This window comes from Urocitellus parryii, chromosome 10 (assembly GCF_045843805.1).
Source record: "Urocitellus parryii isolate mUroPar1 chromosome 10, mUroPar1.hap1, whole genome shotgun sequence".
NCBI classification, from domain to species: domain Eukaryota; kingdom Metazoa; phylum Chordata; class Mammalia; order Rodentia; family Sciuridae; genus Urocitellus; species Urocitellus parryii.
In genome coordinates this window covers 56,471,856-56,493,055 of record NC_135540.1, presented here as the reverse complement: position 1 = coordinate 56,493,055, position 21,200 = coordinate 56,471,856, and the positions used below count along the sequence as shown (strand labels likewise).

At 36.9% G+C, this 21,200-nt stretch overlaps 1 protein-coding gene across 1 annotated transcript; it reads right to left on the bottom strand.

The window, feature by feature from the left end:
* Positions 1 to 2,834: 2,834 nt before the first annotated feature.
* Positions 2,835 to 20,797, bottom strand: Lrit3 (leucine rich repeat, Ig-like and transmembrane domains 3). Its single transcript, XM_026410621.2, has 4 exons — positions 20,682 to 20,797; positions 16,259 to 16,731; positions 5,476 to 5,781; positions 2,835 to 3,895 (listed from the first exon to the last, which is right to left on the bottom strand). Exons 1-4 carry the CDS (start codon positions 20,795 to 20,797, stop codon positions 2,835 to 2,837), a joined length of 1,956 nt encoding a protein of 651 aa, XP_026266406.2.
* Positions 20,798 to 21,200: the final 403 nt, after the last annotated feature.

The window sequence follows — 21,200 nt, the reverse complement described above, 5'->3', positions numbered from 1 at the left end:
TAAAAATTAAAAAAGGAAGAGAAGAAGAAGGGAAGAGGGAATTCCTTAATAGGACACCCATGGCACAAGAGTTAAAAACAAGAATCAACAAATGGGACTTACTCAAACTAAAAAGTTTTTTCTCAGCAAGAGAAACTATAAGAGAGGTAAATAGGGAGCCTACATCATGGGAACGAATCTTTACTCCTCACACTTCAGATAGAGCCCTAATATCCAGAGTATACAAAGAACTCAAAAAATTAAACAATAAGAAAACAAATAACCCAATCAACAAATGGGCCAAGGACCTGAACAGACACTTCTCAGAGGAGGACATACAATCAGTCAACAAGTACATGAAAAAATGCTCACCATCTCTAGCAGTCAGAGAAATGCAAATCAAAACCACCCTAAGATACCATCTCACTTCAGTAAGATTGGCAGCCATTATGAAGTCAAACAACAACAAGTGCTGGCGAGGATGTGGGGAAAAGGGTACACTTGTACATTGCTGGTGGGACTGCAAATTGGTGCGGCCAATTTGGAAAGCAGTATGGAGATTCCTGGGAAAGCTGGGAATGGAACCACCATTTGACCCAGCTATTGCCCTTCTCGGACTATTCCCTGAAGACCTTAAAAGAGTGCACTATAGGGATACTGCTACATCGATGTTCATAGCAGCACAATTCACAATAGCTAGAGTGTGGAACCAACCTAGATGCCCTTCAATAGATGAATGGATAAAAAAAATGTGGCATTTATACACAATGGAGTATTACTCAGCACTAAAGAATGACAAAATCATGGCATTTGCAGGGAAATGGATGGCATTAGAGTAGATTATGCTAAGTGAAGCTAGCCAATCCCTAAAAAACAAATGCCAAATGTCTTCTTTGATATAATGAGAGTAACTAAGAACAGAGTAGGGACGAAGAGCATGAGAAGAAGATTAACATTAAACAGGGATGAGAGGTGGGAGGGAAAGGGAGAGAGAAGGGAAACTGCATGGAAATGGAAGGAGACCCTTATTGTTATACAAAATTACATATAAGAGGAAGTGAGGGGGAAGGGGAAAAAAACAAGAGAGAGAAATGAATTACAGTAGATGGGGTAGAGAGAGAGATGGGAGGGGAGGGGAGGGGAGGGGAGGGGGGATAGTAGAGGATAGGAAAGGCAGCAGAATACAACAGACACTAGTATGGCAGTATGTAAAAAAGTGGATGTGTAACCGATGTGATTCTGCAATCTGTATACGGGGTAAAAATGGGAGTTCATAATCGGCTTGAATCAAATGTATGAAATATGATATGTCAAGAGCTTTGTAATGTTTTGAATAACCAATAATAAAAAAAGATTAAATAAATAAATAAATAAATAAAAAGATTCAGAAGATGCAATACTGATAAAAGATGTAGAAAAATAGGTACATTTCCACATTTTAAAGAGAATGTAAACTGTTAGAATCTTTTAGGAAGTTATATAATAATTAATATTTATTAAAATAAAAGCATGTTTTTATCTAGCTATCTCATTTTAGGAGTTTATTTAATAAAAGAAAATGAGAAGCACAAAAACAAAGTGGAGACATTTACTGTATCACATTTATAAAAGCAGACAACTAGAAACAACCTGAATGACCATGAATCAGGAGGTGTTTGAATTGAAAAAATAATGGCATATTTACACCATGAAAAACTATGTAGCTGTTAAAAAAGAATGAAAATGACTTATAAACAATGACTTGAAAAGATACCCACAATATTACAAAATGTTTACTATAGTCCTATTTATAGAAATAACAGCAAACACTCAAAAATGAAAGTCACTGATTTAAGTTCTTGCGATTGTAAGCAGTGAAAAGAATGAACATGTCAAATGTAAACAGTGGATACAGGGGGAGGAAGAGGGCTTAGTTTTTCTTTAATCATTTCTAAATTGTTCCACAGTACTGTTTGTAATTAAAATTTTATATCTGAAAAAAAGAAGAAGGGAAGAGGGGAAAGACAAAGAGAAAATAAGAGCAAATGGCCAAATATTAAAGAGATTGTTTTAAATTTAGCACATCTAAAATAGAACGCCCATATGATCTATCAGCAGATGTGTTAAAATGCAACAGTTATCCTTATTTAGAAATGGCTTATTGGTCATGATCCTCTTTTTTCCATTTGTTTTTTTTTTCTGATACTAATATTTCTAAGCACAGGGGGAGTTTTTTTCACATGAAATATGAACACCTCTACAGTAGTACAGTGCATAATGAAAACAACAGAAAGAACCCTCCCTCTCCACTGAGATGGATTGAAACCCTAGTGAGCAGAAAATTCTTTATGATCCCATGTTCACTAACACACTGACTGGGTAGTGGCCACAAATGTCCACAGCAAATGCCACAAAGCACTTTGTACATGAATGAGCATCAAGGCATAGGTGGTTATACTAATCTATTTTCATTGCTCAAAAAAAATTTTAAAATGCAGAGTTCACTTGTTATAACTATTTCCACATGAATTTAAGAACTAAAACATTACCCTAAAATCATTATTAAGTACCTCCCTAAAAATTATTTCTGGGGACATTCTCCACACAACAAACGTCAATATTTTTTGTCTTTTCAGTTCAGAAGTCTCATAATATTTTTTTGGAAAACACTTCCATTTGGGATATTTTATGTAGTGTATGAAAATCTGTCCAAAAGTCACCCAAACAGAGGGTCAACTAAACCACTGGATGCTTTATTTTTGTAGCTCACACATACCTGAGCTGCAAAACCTTAACAATAATACTCAGGTTTAGAATTGTTACTTTTAAGAAGTCATCTAACCCTGGTACCAAAAAAATAAAAAACAAGAAGTCATCTAAGATTCCACACTTGACCTAGAACACAGCAGCAACTTTTCTGAATCGTCTCTGTGCCTTCTTGTCCAGAGCTCCCCTAGACTTTGAGACCTGGGCGACAGGGTCTCAAATTGGATATAAGTCTCTTTTGCCAAATCATCTTCCCAGAAAGATTCTGACTTACATTGCAGTTTGCAAACTTTATACAATAAAAAACAAATTAATGGCAAGACAATAACACAGGCAGTACTGGTCACCACGATGAGGAAAGACCATTGCGAATCACCTTCGTCGACATTGTCAGTGGAAAATGTGATGCACTGGTCCTTCTGGGGAGGTACTCCTTTTGGACAGACACATGCCACGTACTGTCTTCCAGGCTCCAAGCCATCTAGGGTTACTTGGTTCTTGCTGGGGTCTGCATTCAACAGCAGCAGATCCTTCTCACCATACTTGGAATATAGCACAGTCAGCCCAGCGCTATGTGTGGTGTTAATGGTGTTCCAGGTTAAAGTCACACTCTCTTTCGTCTCGATGACTACCCTAAGGTCTTCTATTGTGGCATTGGTCTCCAGGGGCATTGCTTGATCCAACAATGCCAGCTCTCCTTTCTTATTGTCACTGGCAGGAGGAAGCTTGCTCCCCCACTTCTCCACCTTTACTTTTCTTTTCCCATCTGGTCGGAGCTGGAGCGGCTGCCTGCTGGCCCTGGTGATGCTTGCTGAAATGCCAGGTGTGGTTGAAACAATGGAGACAGGAGACAAAGAGGAAGATGCAACAGAGGCAGAAGACAAAGCAGAAGTAGAAAAAGAAGAAGAGGAAGAAGAAGATGAAGATGTGGATGTCAGTCTTCCAAATTCCGGTTGCACCTCCTCCTCAGGCTGATCTCCAGTTCTCCTTTCCGAAGTGTCTGATGCTATGGTGGTTGTGACAGTGCCAACCACTGTCACGGTAACCACAGCTTCTGTCATCCCAGCCAAATTTTTGGCCTTACATTTGTAATCCCCAGCGTCCTTGTAAGAAATGCCTGTCAAGCTTATTATGGACCATCTGACTCCTTCCTCTGGAGACTCCTGAATTACTGGAAGAAAACAAACATATGCTCTGAGAAAAAAAGAAAAAGGAAAAATTTGAGCAGTCATGCCAGCTAAGAAGGAAACAACTACCTGCTTTATATCCATCCCTCTCACATAAGCCAAGAAGTAAATGGTACTTTACAAGTCTCTGATGGTGGGTAATGACTCTGCAGATGGTTTTTATGAACTCCAGGACCTGCCAGGTGCTGTGAGATCTGTATGGGGGATGATATTTTATTTTTAATTTAATTAAATTCAAATTTTTTGGTACTGGGGATTGAACCAGGGCTTTGAGTTGGCTAGGCAAACACTCTACTGGAAATTTGAATTCTAGCAAACTTTTGTTTAATAAATAGTATGTAATTTTAGATAAGTCCATTAGTGTCTTTAGACCTATGTTTCCGCATTTGCGAAAAAAAGAGGGTAAGATGGTGATCTTAGAGGTCCCTTCCAATTTTATTTTTTATTTATTTTTTTTTTTAAAAGAGAGAGAGAGAGAGAATTTTTTTAATGTTTATTTTTCAGTTCTCGGCGGACATAACATCTTTGTTTGTATGTGGTGCTGAGGATCGAACCCGGGCCGCACGCATGCCAGGCGAGCGCGCTACCGCTTGAGCCACATCCCCAGCCCTCCCTTCCAATTTTAAATGTGATTCTATAAAAGGTTTTTCAAAAGACCTCATTTAAATATTGCTCAACATATTTTTTTAATTGTAATAAAATGCATTTATCCACATATCCAGAAGATAGTCCATCATTCAGGGTCATGGAAGAGTTGTCATTTGTATTCTAAATCCTTTATATTTAACTTAGGCAAACCAGTAAACTATAGATGCTTTTGCTTGCAGAATAATATATAGTTTTTACAAAATTATAATTTTGCTTTCCTAAACATTAAAATCTAAACATATTTCCATTCTGTTTTGATTTTAGAAGTTTTCTGAAATATACCAATAGCCCAAAAGTTAGGTCACCAGTTTAAACTGTGGGCTCTTTACTAGTTATTTGAGGAATTTGAAGCCTTGACTTTTGTGATCCATCGGGTTTCATTATTTAGACCTCAATTTTAATTCATTTTGAAGAGTTTCAAAATTATATACCTTTAATCATCAGAATATCACTGACTAAGTCACTAAAGTATGGGTTTGGAAAGATCTGAAAAGTCTAGGTAATCAGCATTTCTAAAATTTATGCTTTTGCCTCATAATAAGGTTTCCATTTAATTTATTTAAATAATCATTCAAAAGGATACTCTTGTATGAAAATCATTTTTAAAAATTTTTTGATGGTTTTACATTTTCAAGTGAGCCATATCCTAAATGATAGAGCAACAACAAGGGCCTTGTGTCCATCCACTGGATTTCTACTTAAGAAAAAAAAAGATTAGGTTGTCTAGCTTTATCTAGATAAAGATAATCTGAGAAATATATTAATCAATAAATAGCACCTTTCAAATCCCTTGCATCCAACAATTCTCATGTGCTTTATTAGAGTTAATCTGCCAATTTCAAATTATACAGGAACATGAGATTAAATTCAGACTTTTGCAAACTCCTGGTTTCATAGGGCTGAATGAAGAAAATACCTGTATAATTAACTGGTGAGCTGTCAGATCTGGTCCACGTGAGCCGTGGGGTGGGGTAGCCAGTGGCATCACACCGCAGCAGAACATTACTTCCCAGAGCTGACATGATTTGGGTGGCCGAAGTCATCACGGATGGCTTCAGACACTGCTCCAACTCAGCCTTCTGAAACAAAATCCCTGAGAGATGCTCAGGGTCACTACACACCATCATTGGGTCAAGAAGCACTACGGTCGGATCAGCAACCTTTGACAACTCAATTATTTTGGAAATGTGACAGTCACAGAACCAAGGGTTGTCCTGCAGACCTACAAGAGAAGGGAGAAAAGGGATAATCAATGATATTCTGACAAATTCAGATATCACAGCCTCTTGAGAAAGGAGGTGTCTATAGTCTCTCTAATAATAGAAGTGCTTGCGGGACCAAACACAGTCAACTGGATATCAGTTGTGCCCTACAATTCAGCGACCTTGAAGAACACATCTTGTCTGTTAGTTCAGATCATTAATTATCATAGCTTATATTTACTGAGCATGGACTCTGTTCTGGGTTCTACTCTAAACAGTAACCTGTATTATCTCATTTAATCCCGATAATCCTGACCAACATAGTATTATTATTCCCATTTTAACGATTAAGAAGCTGAGTCACAAAGAGACCAAATAACTTGGTGGTTGAGGTCATCCCTACATGAGTGGTGATGAAGTGAAGGGAGATGCAGGCCAAAATCCTTGACCAAGATTATTCAGATTAGAGCCAAGATTTGAATCCAAGTATCAGAGAATGCTGTTAATACAGTGATAGAAATACTTCTAGGGTACTGTGAAAGTACTCATAGCACCATATAGGGGAGAGTCATCTAACTCAGCCTGGAATATGTCATGGTTTTGAGTGATTTGAAGACATGTTGAGGTAATACAAGTTTTGTGTAGCAAAACCATAGTGTGAAATGCAGCCAGTGGTAGGAGATGAGACTGGAAAGGCTGGAAAGGGCAAACGTATGACATGGCCTGAGGGTCAAATGGAGACTCTGTGAGGTGTTTGCTCAAATCTCTCTTCAACAGAGAATCACCTACAAGGAACGCAGTTAGCTGACCATTTCCAGTTGCAAACACCTTTGGGATCTGCTTCAGCCTTCAGAACTGTTAGCAGAATTCTTTTGGCCTTCCAAGAACTTGCTAGTGAAATCTTAAAGGAAGTGAGGAAGAAGTTACTGGAAACAAGAAAGTGGATCCTTGCTTTGGAGTGGCAAAAAGTGACACGTTTAGCAACACTGTCACCTGTGGTAAGCATGAAAAGCAGAGTACACACTCAGTAAGAAGAGTGATGTGCCAAAGGATAGTTCCACAAAACATGCTGAAACGGCTGCCTGGTAGCTTCTCGCTGGTAAAAATGCAAAGGAAAAAACCACAGCTAGACAACTGTTAATGTATAGGAACCAAAACTGTTCCCCAATCCCAGCCTCTCCAGAGTACTCAAATTAAGAAGTGACTTCAGAGCAAAAACCAAATTCAGGGTCACACTACAAAATTATTTACTGAAATCTCAGATGGATCTAAGATGTGTTTCAGAGCACTACGGCAGACAAGTCTGTCTGAGGGCCTCAGGGTGATGTCCTGGAATACCCTCCAGAAAGCCCAAGACAGAAAAGGCTGTAATGCAGAGATTAGTGATTATAACTATTTACTAATGGATTGTGGAATATAAACAAGAAGACAAACTGTAATTTAAAAATTTCTACCCATGGTGGAAATTTAACTGCTAATTTGTACAGTCTATATTTCTGTTTATGCCTTTTCTTATTATAGTAGCAGTTCATGACTAGATTATTTTTCCGACAGGATTGGTAAGGGTTTTCTTTTTTAAATCTTCTATTCTAGAAGTTTGCTTTTCTTCCATGAGCATATAACCTTGAACTTTTTCCTCTTGCAATAAGTCCTGTGAATCAATGACTAATTAATTAATAGTCATTTGAATTCTGTTCTCTTAAGTATTGATTCTTTCACCCAGTTTAATGCCACAAGCAGACTCTCTAGTTTATTTTTATACTGAATGACTAAGTGTGGCTCTGAAACCTAATGTCTGGACTGAAATCCCAGTTCTAGAAAGTTCCACAATAGTGGAAGGTATCTAACAACCTCTCTCAGTCTCATCTATAAAATATATATAATGGCAGTAATTCATTCATATAGGTGCATGAAATTTTAATTAAATAATTCATGTAGTTTTCTTCAAATGATCATGATAAAAATCTCTGTAAACTTTAACCAATCTTTCTAAACAATACTTAAAGCATCATGTTAATATGGTTAAAATTTCAAACTCTAAATAAGCAGTAAATTTCACTCAGAGAAAAACATTTTTTACATTCTAGTCCACATTTTCTTCCTGAAAACAAAGAGACCTAACTTATGCAATCCATACCTATATTAAAAAACAAAGTCCTAGTGGTGATGTGACCTGATAGATACTGAAGCACCTAGAATAATGAAGTCAGTTAATAGACATTCAAAATCCCACTTCACATTGTAAAACACTAAAAAAAGAAATTGAAAAAGACCTTGGAAGATGGAAAGTCCTTCCTTGTTCTTGGATAGGCAGAATTAATATTGTCAAAATAGCCATAGTACTAAAAGCAATATACAGATTCAATGTAATTCCCATCAAAATACCAATGACACTCTTCATAGAACTAGAAAAATGAACAGTCCATAAATTCATTTGGAAGAATAAGAGACCCAAAAGAGTGATTCAGGAGGCATCACAATATGTGATCTTAAATTATACAACAGAGCAGTAGTAGAGCAGTAGTAACAAAACCAGCATGGTATTGAGGCAGAAAGCTAGACCATCCATAGACAGACAGGATAAGAGTCTCAGAGAAGGGAAAGAAGGAAGGAGATCATGTCATCCTGGAAGAGGACATTGGGCCTAGAGAACATCTTATTGCTGCCGCTGCAGCTTCAACCACAATGGTGCCTTCTTAGCTAGAACACCTGTTACTGTTCCTAACAGCTCCAACTACAATGTCTATTCTTTATCTACCAGGACTCTGAGCCCTAGCAGTGGCCAACCACAGAATCTACCCTTACCTTTTTTCAATAGACGTGTCCAACCATGAGGTGGAACTCATGTTCTTAATTATGTAAATAAGGGATTGAATTTATGCACTTATGACTGCCTTATTAAACTCAGACCTTGAAGAGTTTGATTGGTCCATGCTAAGATCCCTCATTAACAGGGTCCCCACCAATCACCTACACTAGGCATCAGATATGCCTTTAGAAGCCCCCAGGCAAAGAACAGGCTGTGATACCCTCCCTTGAGATTCCTCTCCTACTGTGGGAACCTATTTCTGCCTTAAATAAATCTTATTACTCTACTCTCTTGCTTCTCTGAGGATCTCATTCTTTGAATTCAGGAGATAAAGAACCCATCTGACATCTCCATGTAACAGTACTGACATCAAAATAGACATGAAGAACAATGAAACAGAAAACACAGAGTCAAACCTACAGACTCACAGCCATCTTTACAAAGATGTCAAAGATACTTTACAAAGATGTCAAAAATATAATGTTGGAGAAAAGATAGCCTTTTTAACATATGGTGCTAGGAAAACTTGATATTCATGTGTAAAAGAAGGAAATCAGATCCCTCTCACCCTACACAAAGGTCAAATCAAAATTGATCAAAAACTTAGTAATTAAACAAAAAATATTGCAAATGCTAGAAAAAAAATATAGGGCCAACACTCCATCATATAGGTACAGGCAACAACTTCCTGAACAAGACCCCTAAAGTCAAGAAATAAAACCAAGAATCAGTAAGTGGGATGCCATCAAATTAAAAAACAAAACAAAAAACTTCTTCACATCAAAGAATTGATTAGGAGCATGAAGAGAGACCTAAAGAATGGGAGAAATCTTTGCCAGCTGCTCCTCTGGCAAGGGATTAATACCATAATATATAAAAAAAACTCAAAAAACTTTTAACATCAGTCAGGTGTGATGGCACATGCCTGTAATCCTAGCAGCTCAGGAGGCTGAGGCCGAAGGATCGTGAGTTCAAAGCCAGCCTCAGCAAAAACAAGGTGCTAAGCAGCTCAGTGAGACCCTGTCTCTAAATAAAATATAAAATAGGGCTTGGGATGTGGCTCAATGGTCAAGTATCTCTGAGTTCAATCCCTGGTACCCTCCTCCCCCAAAAGTTTCAAAAGGTTAAAATTTTTGAGTTTTCCATCAATTGGTATTGTCAGAATTATGATGTAATTAAATTAGTAAGAAGTCAATGAAATGAAAATATGGTTCCCCTCTCACAACTGATCAGTTCTCAAAGTGAAGATCCAGTCACACACTTGCTCACTGATTTAGGAGAAATAACACTAGTGAGAAGAAGAGCACAGGGGGCAAAATGACAAGTGCCCTTCAAGCAAAGTTGTGTTATCCTTGCACTTAAGAGGATGAAAAGAAATATTTTAAGGTAGATAAAAATAAATCAAAATATTTTAGAACAAAACATGTGTATACCCACCTTAATATAGTAAAAATTCAGAAATACAATACAAAAAAATAGTTATATCAAAATAAAAGGTGAATTAAATTTTATATGTATACATTTTTGTCAACCTAAATATAAAATCTCTGTTCACCATAGCAATTTCATTATTTGACTTTAAGATTAGTTTCTAAGTCTGCCAATGAGCACATCAAATAAAATTAATAATAATTATGTAGAATAATAGATAATAATTACATAGAATGCCTTAAATTTTCAAGCCACCTGGACTTATTAAGATAGATTTTTTTCTTTGATAATACTAACAAGAAGTTAAAAAATATTATTTCCTCTGTGGAAAATATGGCACTTGTCAAGAACTGTAAAGGCTCTAAGAGATTATTTAGGTTCAAGGAATGCCAAACCCACTGCAGTTTGTCTAAGACTTCCCTGATATTAGCACTGAGAGAACCACATTGTGGGAAACCCTCATAGAAAATAGAAGGTGGCTTGGCCACAGTTCATAGATCATTCAGTATTGGAAGAAACCATCATCTTAGTAAGCCTGCCAACCCTTTGCTCTGGAGAGAGGCTTAGCTCTACTTTCCAAATCTGTTTTCTTAACAAAAATCCTTGCAAATAAAAGTGCAGAATAAAAGGCAATGTTAGTGTCTACCTCTGCTCGAGACATGAAACAGTCTAGAGAGACATGGAAAGTTATCTCACAACAGCATTAAACATCTAAGGAAGGCTCTAACTCAGTCCTTACAATTGCATGTTGTAAAGATGAGAAAACCAAGCTTTGGGAAGGTTAAGGAATCTGTTCAAGGTCACACAATTGGGCAGCCAGGATTTGAACTTAAGTATGTAGATTTTAAAGCACCTGCCACACAACCTTGCTATGTCTTATGCCACCACGTTGTTTTGTAGCAACTCAGGGAGCCAGTATTATTCTTCCAATTTCACGCCAGAGGAAACCAAAGAACAAAGAGATCACTACTTTGACTTTGTAAGTGGATTAAAGTCCTGAATAACTCCCAGACTTTTTTTAGCCTCCTAATCTAATTCTTCTTATATCATAACCCATCTCTGTCACCTAAAAACATGGGTGGCAGCTGTAAGTGCTATAATCTACAAATAAAAATTATCAAAGCAACAGCACCTGAAGTAAAAATGTCTATATAGAGAAAGATTCAAGAGCTATAACATTAACAGTTTCATTCATACTTTGGAACTATTATAAAAATGTATTAACAGGGCTGGTGATGTAGCACAGTGGTAGAGCACTTGCCTAGCATACATGAGGGCCTAGGTTCAATTCCCCAGCACTGCAAAAAATAAAAATGGCAAAAGTATGTTAACTATGAAATAAAATTCTTTAAAAAATTAATTAATGTAAGCCAGGTATAAATTTTTTAAAATATTTTCAAAAATATAATATGTATATAACTATTTATCCTAATTTTAAAACATCTAAGGTACAATTTTTAAAACCTGAATAAAAAGTAACTCAGGAACAGAACACATTTATTAGTTGTTTTTTTTCTTGTGGGGACAAAGGTACAGAAACTCTCTAAAGTTAAATTGTTACTTGTACTGCATTCCTTCAAGGTAGTACACCAGCTACAATCACAATAATTTGAATTAATTTATTTATTTCACACAACTGTTCTTGGATGGGACAAGTGAGCTTTGATTTATTCCCTTTCTAAATGAGTAATTTTTCTTGGATTAAAGTGGTTGGATTGAATATGATGTGTGTGTGTGTGTGTGTGTGTGTGTGTGTGTTTAAAAAAGGCAGGAATAAATTCTTGTACAGACATAAGTCCTTGAAGGTGAAGATAATGCCTTACTCAGCTTTGTGGAAACAGTTACAGTTAGCAGTTGAATGGGAAAGGAAAATCTTTTCAATAGACGATGCTGGAATAACTGAGTATCTGTTTGGAAAAAATTAATAAACTTCAACTCCAACGTCCCAGTAGCCTCAAAAACTATTTTGAGATGGATAATAGTCATAAGTATAATATAAATACTGATTACTAATATAAATGTACAGGTAAAAACTGAATATAAAAGCTAAAACTATAAAGAAAACAGAATATCTTCATCATCTTGAGGTAAGCAAATATTTCTTAGATGGTACACAGAAAGCACTAACTGTAAAAGATAAAACTAACAAACTAGATGTCACCAAAACTTAAAAGACTTTCTAACCAAATGCTCCATGAAAAAGTGAATAGACAAACCAACCTTAGAGAAAATAGTTATATTCCTTATAACTGAGAAAAGACTTGCCTTCAATAGTAAAGAAAGATAAATAATCCTAAAAAAATTAGACAAAATTCATGAACAGGTATTTCATAAAAGAATATATACAAATAAGCCAGCACAGTGGTGCACATCTGTAATCCCAGAAACTAAGGAGGCTGAGGGCAGGAGGATTGCTAGTTCAAGGCCAGCCTCAGAAACTGTCACAAAATTAAAAATAAAAAAGGACTGGGGGACTAGGGTTATTTCTCAGTGGTAGTGCACTCGTCTGGCATGTGTGAGGCACTGGGTTCCATCCTCAGCAACACATAAAAATAGATAGATAAATAAATAAATACATTTAAAAAAAAAAGACTAGGGCAGTGGTAAAGTGCCCCTCGGTTCAATACCTAGAAATCCCTAGAAATATATATACTTCTAAACTAAAATCACAATGTGATACTGCTTCCTGAGAAACTTGCTTAGGAATAGTTATAGAATAACTAATATGAAAAAGACAACATGAAGTATTCAGGAGGATATGGATCAATCAGGCTGTCCTAAGTGCTAATGGGATTGTATAAAGTTATGTAACCTTTTTGGAAACCTGGAAGTTCCTTAAAAGGTAATACCTATAGCTGTTCTATAACCCAGAAATTTCAATCTTAGAGATTTATCCAAAAGAAATGAAAACATGCCACAAAAACCTTTGCACAAGAATGTTAACAGAAGCCTCATTCATAATAGCTCCAAACTAGAAACAGCTCATGTGTCCAACAGGGAGGAAGGCTGAACAATGGATTCATTCACACATTTGAATACGATCCTGCAGTAAGGAACGACTGACAACAACACAGATGAATCTCAGAAACATGCTGCTGGGAGAAAAGAACCCCAGCCCTGGAGTGCATGCTGTATGATTGCATTTCTATGGCATTCTAGAGCAGGCAAAATTAACCCATGGTGATGGAAATCAAAATAGTGACTGAAGTGAGGGGAGATTGACAGAGAAGGGGCTCAGGGGAAATTTTCAAGGGGATAACAATATTCTCTATTATAAAGGTGTGGGTTACACAGGGTAAACATTTACCAGAATTTACCAAATTATACACTTTGATCTTGCTTTTCACTGTATACCAAGTATATCTCAACCTCTTAATTAAAAATTATAGTTTAAAACATAAGAGCAATGTCTGGAGAGGGACTGTGAATTTGGAGCTTGACTCTATGTCCTCACCAGCTGTAAAAAGAGGGTGTTGATAATTAAAGACACCTTGTGGAGCTCTTCTGAGGGCTCAGCAGATGTATGGGAGGAGAGCACCTAGGAAGGTAGAGACTTAACAATTTGATTGTCTTCTGCAGTTCTAGCAAAGATCCTAGCGAAGTGCCAGCCATATGGACAGAGAGGGATAAGTGTTGCCTGAAGTAAATTAATGCCATCTTAAAAATTTCTGTGGGAATACTCAGGCTGCCACTGCCCTTCAGGCAAATTCCATCATGAGTAGAAGAAACCCATGTTTACCACTGAAAAATCTGGGCACCAGTAAAAAACACCCAATAAAGTATTTATGCCTTCTCCAAGCGCAGGTTTTTTTTCCTTCAAGATAAACGGTGGTAGGCCTTACAGAAGATGCTTGTGTAAATACTGGCTACAACTTAAGAAAGAGACCATGGAAATTTACTTGTATTACAAATCAAAAAATCAAGTTTAAAAAAAAGTCAAGCGTTCATGGTTCATTTAAATGTTTACTTGCAGGACACTCGTTTATGGTTTTTGTGGATACATGAAAGAACAATTTTACTAAGTTGATATTTTCACTCATGTTGAAGAGAGCAACTGAAAAGCCTGCCCCTGAGGTTTTTTGTTTGTTTTGTTTTTAATTAAATAAATACATGATTTAATGAGATCCTTTAAGTGATGTGTTTATGAGGACAATAACTTCGGTATTATTACATACCTTGTATTACAGAGGAGTGGGGATGGGGTGGTCCCTGGGACAGGCAGTGTTCACACCTCAGTTTCCCCACCACATGGTGCGTGAACTTGGTCACGTGGCTTACCTGTGTGCCGTTTGTCTTCATTTATAAAATGAGGAGGAAAGGGTACTTCCCGTGGTGTTAATAAGGCCAGAAGAACCTACTTATGTTAAATATTAGAACTAGGCCTGCCCTGAGTAGCTCCCTCAAGACCAGCTAATACTATTATTATTGCAAATAGAACCTCCATCTACTAACCATAATAAGGGTAATAAAAAATAAAAGCAGGACATAGCCCACTGGAAATTCCACAGGGCACCTGCAAAGATGTAATTGGTACAGGCAAATAGTAAATTCTAGAAAATCTAGACCAGTTCTTATCACTATATTTCAATAATGCAACTGGAAGACTCACACACTGTGGAAGTGACAAAAAAGCTGAATAGAGTGTCTTTACAAGACACTCCTACCCAGTCTCTTCTGTTATGCTAATCTATAAGCATAACTTCAGAGATTGTGCACTCCATCTTCCAAAGAACTGTCACATGAAATATCTCATTTCATTCTCATCATAGTCATGCAAGCAAAATAGAGTCAGGTTGAAATCCCCATTTTCCAGGTTAAAAAATGAGGCTTTTGTGTAATTCATACACATCAATTAGTCTTCTCTTGAGAGGTGACACTTCTATTCCCTGTGTAACATAGCGAACATGGCTCCGCATATTTCACACAACTTGCTATTTATTATCATGATTATTATCATTATAAAAGTAATACACAGGGCTGGGGTTGTGGCTCAATGGTAGAGCACTTGCATAGCATGTGAGAGGTCCTGGGTTTGATCCTTAGCATCCCATAATAATAAATAAATAAAATAAAGGTATTGTGTCCATCTACAACTAAAAAAAATTTAAAACTTAATTATATATTTTATTTCAACAAATCTGGAGCATGTGATACTGGTCAGCAAGGCTGCATGGCACACATTTCATATCTTTGTTGACAAGACACTTCACTGACCCAGAAGTTAAATACAACCACTTCTGCAGTTATGAAGACATAAGCTGGGAATTGACAACTTATTAGGTGAAAAGTATAACAAAATTTTGACAAATCAAACTGCTTGATCAAGTCTTCCGGCTTATGTCTCAAACAAAAATATATAAGACTTCATTGCCCAAAAAATACCCATGAGAAAGGCCTTTGTTCATTGTTCTCAATCAGGCTTTCACCACGCCAATGAAACAACTGGTGTCTCCACATTTCTGGAAACTATTCTTCATAACTAATTTAAGTACTGGCTCTCTCCCACTCCTAAGAAGCCTGGAGAAGGGTTGAAAAGTTAACAGAGTAGAAGGTTGAATGATCTCCAAGTTTGGAGATCAGTGTGTTCACAAGAGTCAGGGCAGATGGTAGATTATGCCTCTCAACTTGAAGCCCTCTCTGTTTAATGAGGCTCATTCTCCCCATCACTACACACACACCCCCACGCCCCCATACACAATACATCTTGCAGAGGGAAAATAGCTAGATCGAGTTTAGCTGATTGGGAACTATTCTATTAAAACTGTGGAATGGGATAGGAAAACTTAGTGGAATGAAACTGATTTAACTCTCCTATGTATATATATATATATATGAATATATCATAGTGAATCTCACCATCATGTACATCCACAAGACACTAATTTAAAAAATAATAAATAAATAGCAGAAAGATCAGTAAAGGGAAGGGAATGGGGTGGGAGGAAGGGAGGGAAAGGGGAAATACTAAGGACTGAATTAGAAAAAATTATATTTTATGCTTCTATAATTATCCATAGTATATTCTATTGTCATGTGTAACTAAAAAGAACTAATTTCTAAAAAGTGCAAATAAAGGCTGGTGATGTATCTCAGCAGGAGAGCAAATGTTTTGTATGTATGAGGCCCCAGGGCTCCATCCCCAGTATAACACACACAAATGCAAATACAAAGAAACCAAATCCAGTAGATTCTGGACCACTAAAGGAATGTGTAGCAAGGTATCTATATATGAAAATCCCAGAGACTTATGAGCTCACCAAGAATAATTCTTCTTGGTAAAAGATCTGGGCCTCTAGATGGTGTTGTAGCTAAGTGAGACCAGCTCTCCAGGAAATCGGGTGGCAGTGTGGTTAGTCTGTTGCTTGATAAATCCAAGTAGGTGAGGTTCTTCAGATACCTGACCGCCTCATTTGGCACACTGGTGATTCTGTTATTGTGCAAATCCAGGGTCCTCAGGTGGGGCATGTCCCGCAGAGATACCCAGGGGAAGTTGGCCAGAGAATTCCCGTCCAAGCGCAACTCATGCAGCTGCTTTAGGTTGTAAAAGCTGCTGGGGTCAATGCTGGCCACAGAATTGTAAGCCAGCCAGAGGTACTGGAGCTCCACCAGGTAATAGAAGGCCTCAGCTGGAATTGTGCGGATGACGGTTTTTTCTATGCGAAGTTTTGAGGTATCCACAGGGAGGTTCATAGGGACTTGGTTCATATCCAGGTCATTACATAGCACCAACCTAGTGTCAAAGAGTAATGCAAGATTACAATCAAAGAATGTTGTCCATGTTGTTCCTGTTTTGTAATTTAGTTATGGTTTAGGGCAATATGTGGACCTTTATTATCATTATTCCATGGATAATAGGAAAAGATACTTCGTCTTTTTAGTATATAGTATTTGATTTATACTAATTAGATCTACTGAATCTATTTTCTATATTATTGTATCAACTATGTTACTTATGTCTGTGATGATCAGTTCTTCAGCACTCTGACCAAAATACCTGACTAGATCAACTTAGAAGAGGGAAAGTTTATTTTGCGTTTCAGAGATTTAATCCATGGTGGGCCAACACCTAACTCTGGGCCCAAGGTGAGACAAAACATCATGGTGGAAGGATGTGATAGAGAAGTGCTGCTCCATTCGTGACTGCTGGAAGCAGAGAGAGAAAGCGAAAGGGCCTCAAGGAAGGATGAAACACTTCAGGACCCACCGTCTCCAGCCATGCCCCACCTGCTTGCAATGACCATCCCCTCAGTCCACTCAAACTGGGATGGACTGATTGGGTGACAGCTCTTACGATCTAATCATTTCAGCTCTGCATATTCCTGCATCAACACAGGAGCTTTAAGGGGTCACCTCATAGCCAAACCATAACAATATCTACTTGAGATTATGTTCTTAAATTCATTCTCAGTTTTTTGTACATCATCTTCCACAACTCATTTCTATTGTTTTTCTATTTTTCCTGTACACTTCTTGTATTTTGACTTTATGAATATTGATGTCATGATAATTGGTGCTTAATCATAAATATTACATATTTGTTATTACTTATTTTTTTAAAAATTAATACAAGGAGACCTCAATAATTCCTACTCCAAATGTATCAATTTTTCATTCCCTACTTGGTTTTCACAAAATACATGTTCATCTGGTAAACCTGTTCATTAACAATGTATTGTCTTCTTCATCTTTACCATTATGACAGCAGTAACTATGATGCTACATCATATGAAATGACCATTTTTGTAGTAAGTAATGATCAAATATCAGCAATTTCATGTGGTCTGACTTTATTTTTAATGGAGTTATTTCCATGCCAGGCCTGTGCAACTCTATTTAACCATCACAACAGCCTGCTCTGGGCTAATCTTGGTTCAGTTCTAAGCTCTGTCATCTCCTCTATGGCCAAGGAAAGCCTCTTCATCAGACCCACAGCCTCATTTTTCCATATGGCACTGTTACAATGATTAATTTAAAGAGATGTAAAAGTGTTGAGGGTATAGTTCAGTTGTAGAGCACTTGCCTAGCATATGCAAAACCTTGGGTTTGATCCCCAGCACTGCAAAAACAAACAAACAAAAAACCAAACAAATAAATAAATAAGATACAAAATTCTACATCTTTCTGGATACAATAAGCACTCAGTAGGTATTTCTTTTCTTTTTTGTTCTTTTCTTGACAGGGTCTCACTAAGTTGCAAAGGCTGGTCTCAAATGTGCCATCGTCCTGCCTTAACTTCCCGAGTTGCTGGGATAATAGGTGTGTACCACCATGCCTGTGAAGTCTGTCTCTTAACCACAGACTCAACTACCTGTCTGTCATCAGCATCTCCAGCCTTGAGCCACACAGAGTGGTCAGCTCACACTTTCTTTGTTGTTCTTTGAGCTCCCTCAATAGATGTTTTCTGCTATTAACGACAATCCAATTTTACATCTAAAATAACAGAGGCCCAACAACATTAGGTGACTTTCCAAGGTCACCCAGCTAGTGGGTTACAGAGCCACCTTTCACACCCACTCTTTCCACCTCCAAAGTGCACGTCTTTAGGAAATGGTCCATGTTAAAAGAATACCCTGTTAAAATCATAAACTGACCCTATTTGAAAGGATTACTTTGTGGGGGGTATCAAGTGTTTACATAACCTGTGAATGGCTTTCCACCTAAGGAATAAACCAGAAACTGAATTATTCCCTTTGGCACTCTCGAACATAAGTGACCTTGAGCAAGTCACATTGTGGTCTTGTTTATTGGCACAAGTAAAACAGGCATAGAAAAACAAGTCTGTCCCATGTGTGAGTTTAAAGTAAGAGGAATTTGAGAACCTAGACTCATTTAAGCCTGAAAATAAAGGCCATTTTTCTCCCATCATATATTCGTCTGAGTTAATAATAAATAGCTTTGCACAATGTCATCTAAATTATGATATGCTATATATTTAATAAGTCAACAATAAAATGGCCACTTAGTAAAACACATTAAATCAGTTCATTGTGAAAACCAGCCCATAACCTAAACAGAGGTAAGAAGAACAAAGCAACAATATCCTGAGCATCCTCTCCCTTCTAAAACCTTAGGAGAATAACTTGTGGATTCATTAGAATTCTCTAGGGATGCCTGTTACTCATCTCTAGTTTATTTTATCACATATTCCAGTGTTGTTTTATTTCACAATAATAGTAGTCCTATCCAATGAGTATTTCAGTGTGCCACAATAGAAAAAAGCCTAGACAGGAACCCACAAGGCCTAGCATCTCAATCAACCACTCTAAATCGGCAACCTAGCACAAGTCCTTTCATCTCTGTCAGTTTAAATTCTGTACTTATAAAATGACAGAGGATCTTAATTAGAATAAGTTGTATTCCATGTATGTACAATACGTCAAAATATACTGTCATGTATATCAAAAAAGAACAAATAAAAAAATAAAATAATAAAATGATAGGGGTTGAACTAGATTACTTGTATATATCTTGCCAAGCATTATTATTATTATTCTGTGCTTTTTGTAAAAGCCACTGGTAATGAGGCCACTTTGGGGAAAGAAACATTTCTATGATAGTTTTATAGATAGTACTCTGGTCTGATCATTAACTATTGCATATACTTGGGCAAATAGGTCTTTAACTTGTGTTCTTTTCATTGTCTTTAACCACCTTGTAAACATCTCAAAAATATACCATGAATTAGTTAAATAAAGCTAATATGTTAACAAGACAAACTACTCACAAATATGGTTTAATTATTATTATTTTTTGGTTAAAATAGTGCTGGTTTTTTCTTTCTTTTTTATAGTTATAGATGGACACAATATCTTTATTTTATTTATTTATTTTTATGTGGTGCTGAGGATCGAACCCAGTGCCTCACACATACAAAGCAAACGTTCTACCTCTAGCCACAACCCCAGCCCCGGTGCTGTTTGTTTGTTTGTTTGTTTTTTTAAATAGATTACTTTGTTTAAGAGACTCACTGCTTATTTCAACCACCAAATCAAAAATAATCTGATTTTATTATTAAATACCATTTCCAAAACCAAAAAAGATCTACTTCATTTAGCTAATAAAGAGTTTTGTTTTGCATTTAACTCATATCTGAAAGTGTTTGTTGTACATAAATTCCTTTTCTTACTGTACAGGTAGATGTTAAAATAACCTTGAGGTTAAATAACTTCAGTGAAATCCTATAATCATTACCTTGCCCATTTCATTAGTCAAAATGAAAAATTCTAATTATGAGCCTCTCTGGCTTCACATTTATGATTATTCTTTCTTTTATCCAGTTGTTGGCATGAAGAATCATCAGAGGAAACAGGGAAAACACCCTGGCAGCCAATGACATGCCCACATCCCACAGGTTTCCCAGGGGAGCCCTGAGCTCTCTACACACACTTAAATGTCTCAACCTCCTGAAAGGGACATTTTATGAATATGAGTGTAGTGAATATTTTTGTAACACATTGTGTTTGGAAATTCCAAATCATGTGAGGCTTTTGAGAGTTACACTGCTCAAAATGAGAATAATAAAGCAGTGGGTGATCAGTATTAACACAATTAAACTAAAGTGTATATAAATTAAACCTTCTCTGATTTCTGAAAATAAATTTGCTTTCAAAATAAGGCTGACTTGTTTGGGCTTTTTTCCTGGAATAATTAGAACCTTTAGTAGCAAGGAGAGGAACATACCTTGAACCTGAATCGTCATCTCTGCCACGAAGATCACAGGTGCACTGAGAAGGACACGAACACCTCACTACTTCCAAAAAGCTGAGCACAATGCACAGATGTGCAAAAAGAAGCATGGCTTCTTCCAGAGGTAATTTGAACAAAAGGTAAAAACTAAATCCTAAACATTCAGAAACTGGTGCCAGGAATGCAAGCCGTCATTTAGCAACAGCAGATTACAAAGGATTAGCTGAGATCTGTAGTTACTTAACCTTCAAGTGTATCTTACAGGGAATCAATAGACCCAGACTTTGAATATGATTTTATTAGCAAAGCTACACATTCTAAGGAGAATAAAAATTAAACCTGCCAGGACAATTTCAATAGTTACCCATATCTAAACTTGCGAGGAAATACCCAAATTAAGTGTCTTTCCTATCAATACAATTGTCAGTACAATTTAACACCATTAATGTTGAAAAAAAAATTCAGTGTTAGGTTGAAGGTATAGCTCAGTGGTACAGTATTTGCCAAGCATGT

Coding starts and splice junctions, on each gene's coding strand:
- Lrit3 (XM_026410621.2), bottom strand. CDS start 20,797: ATGCTTCTTTTTGCACATCTGTGCATTGTGCTCAGCTTTTTGGAAGTA. Junction 16,732..20,681: donor GATGACGATTCAGGTTCAAG/GTATGTTCCTCT, acceptor CTTTGACACTAG/GTTGGTGCTATGTAATGACC. Junction 5,782..16,258: donor ACCAAGAAGAATTATTCTTG/GTGAGCTCATAA, acceptor CTTCTCTTGTAG/GTCTGCAGGACAACCCTTGG.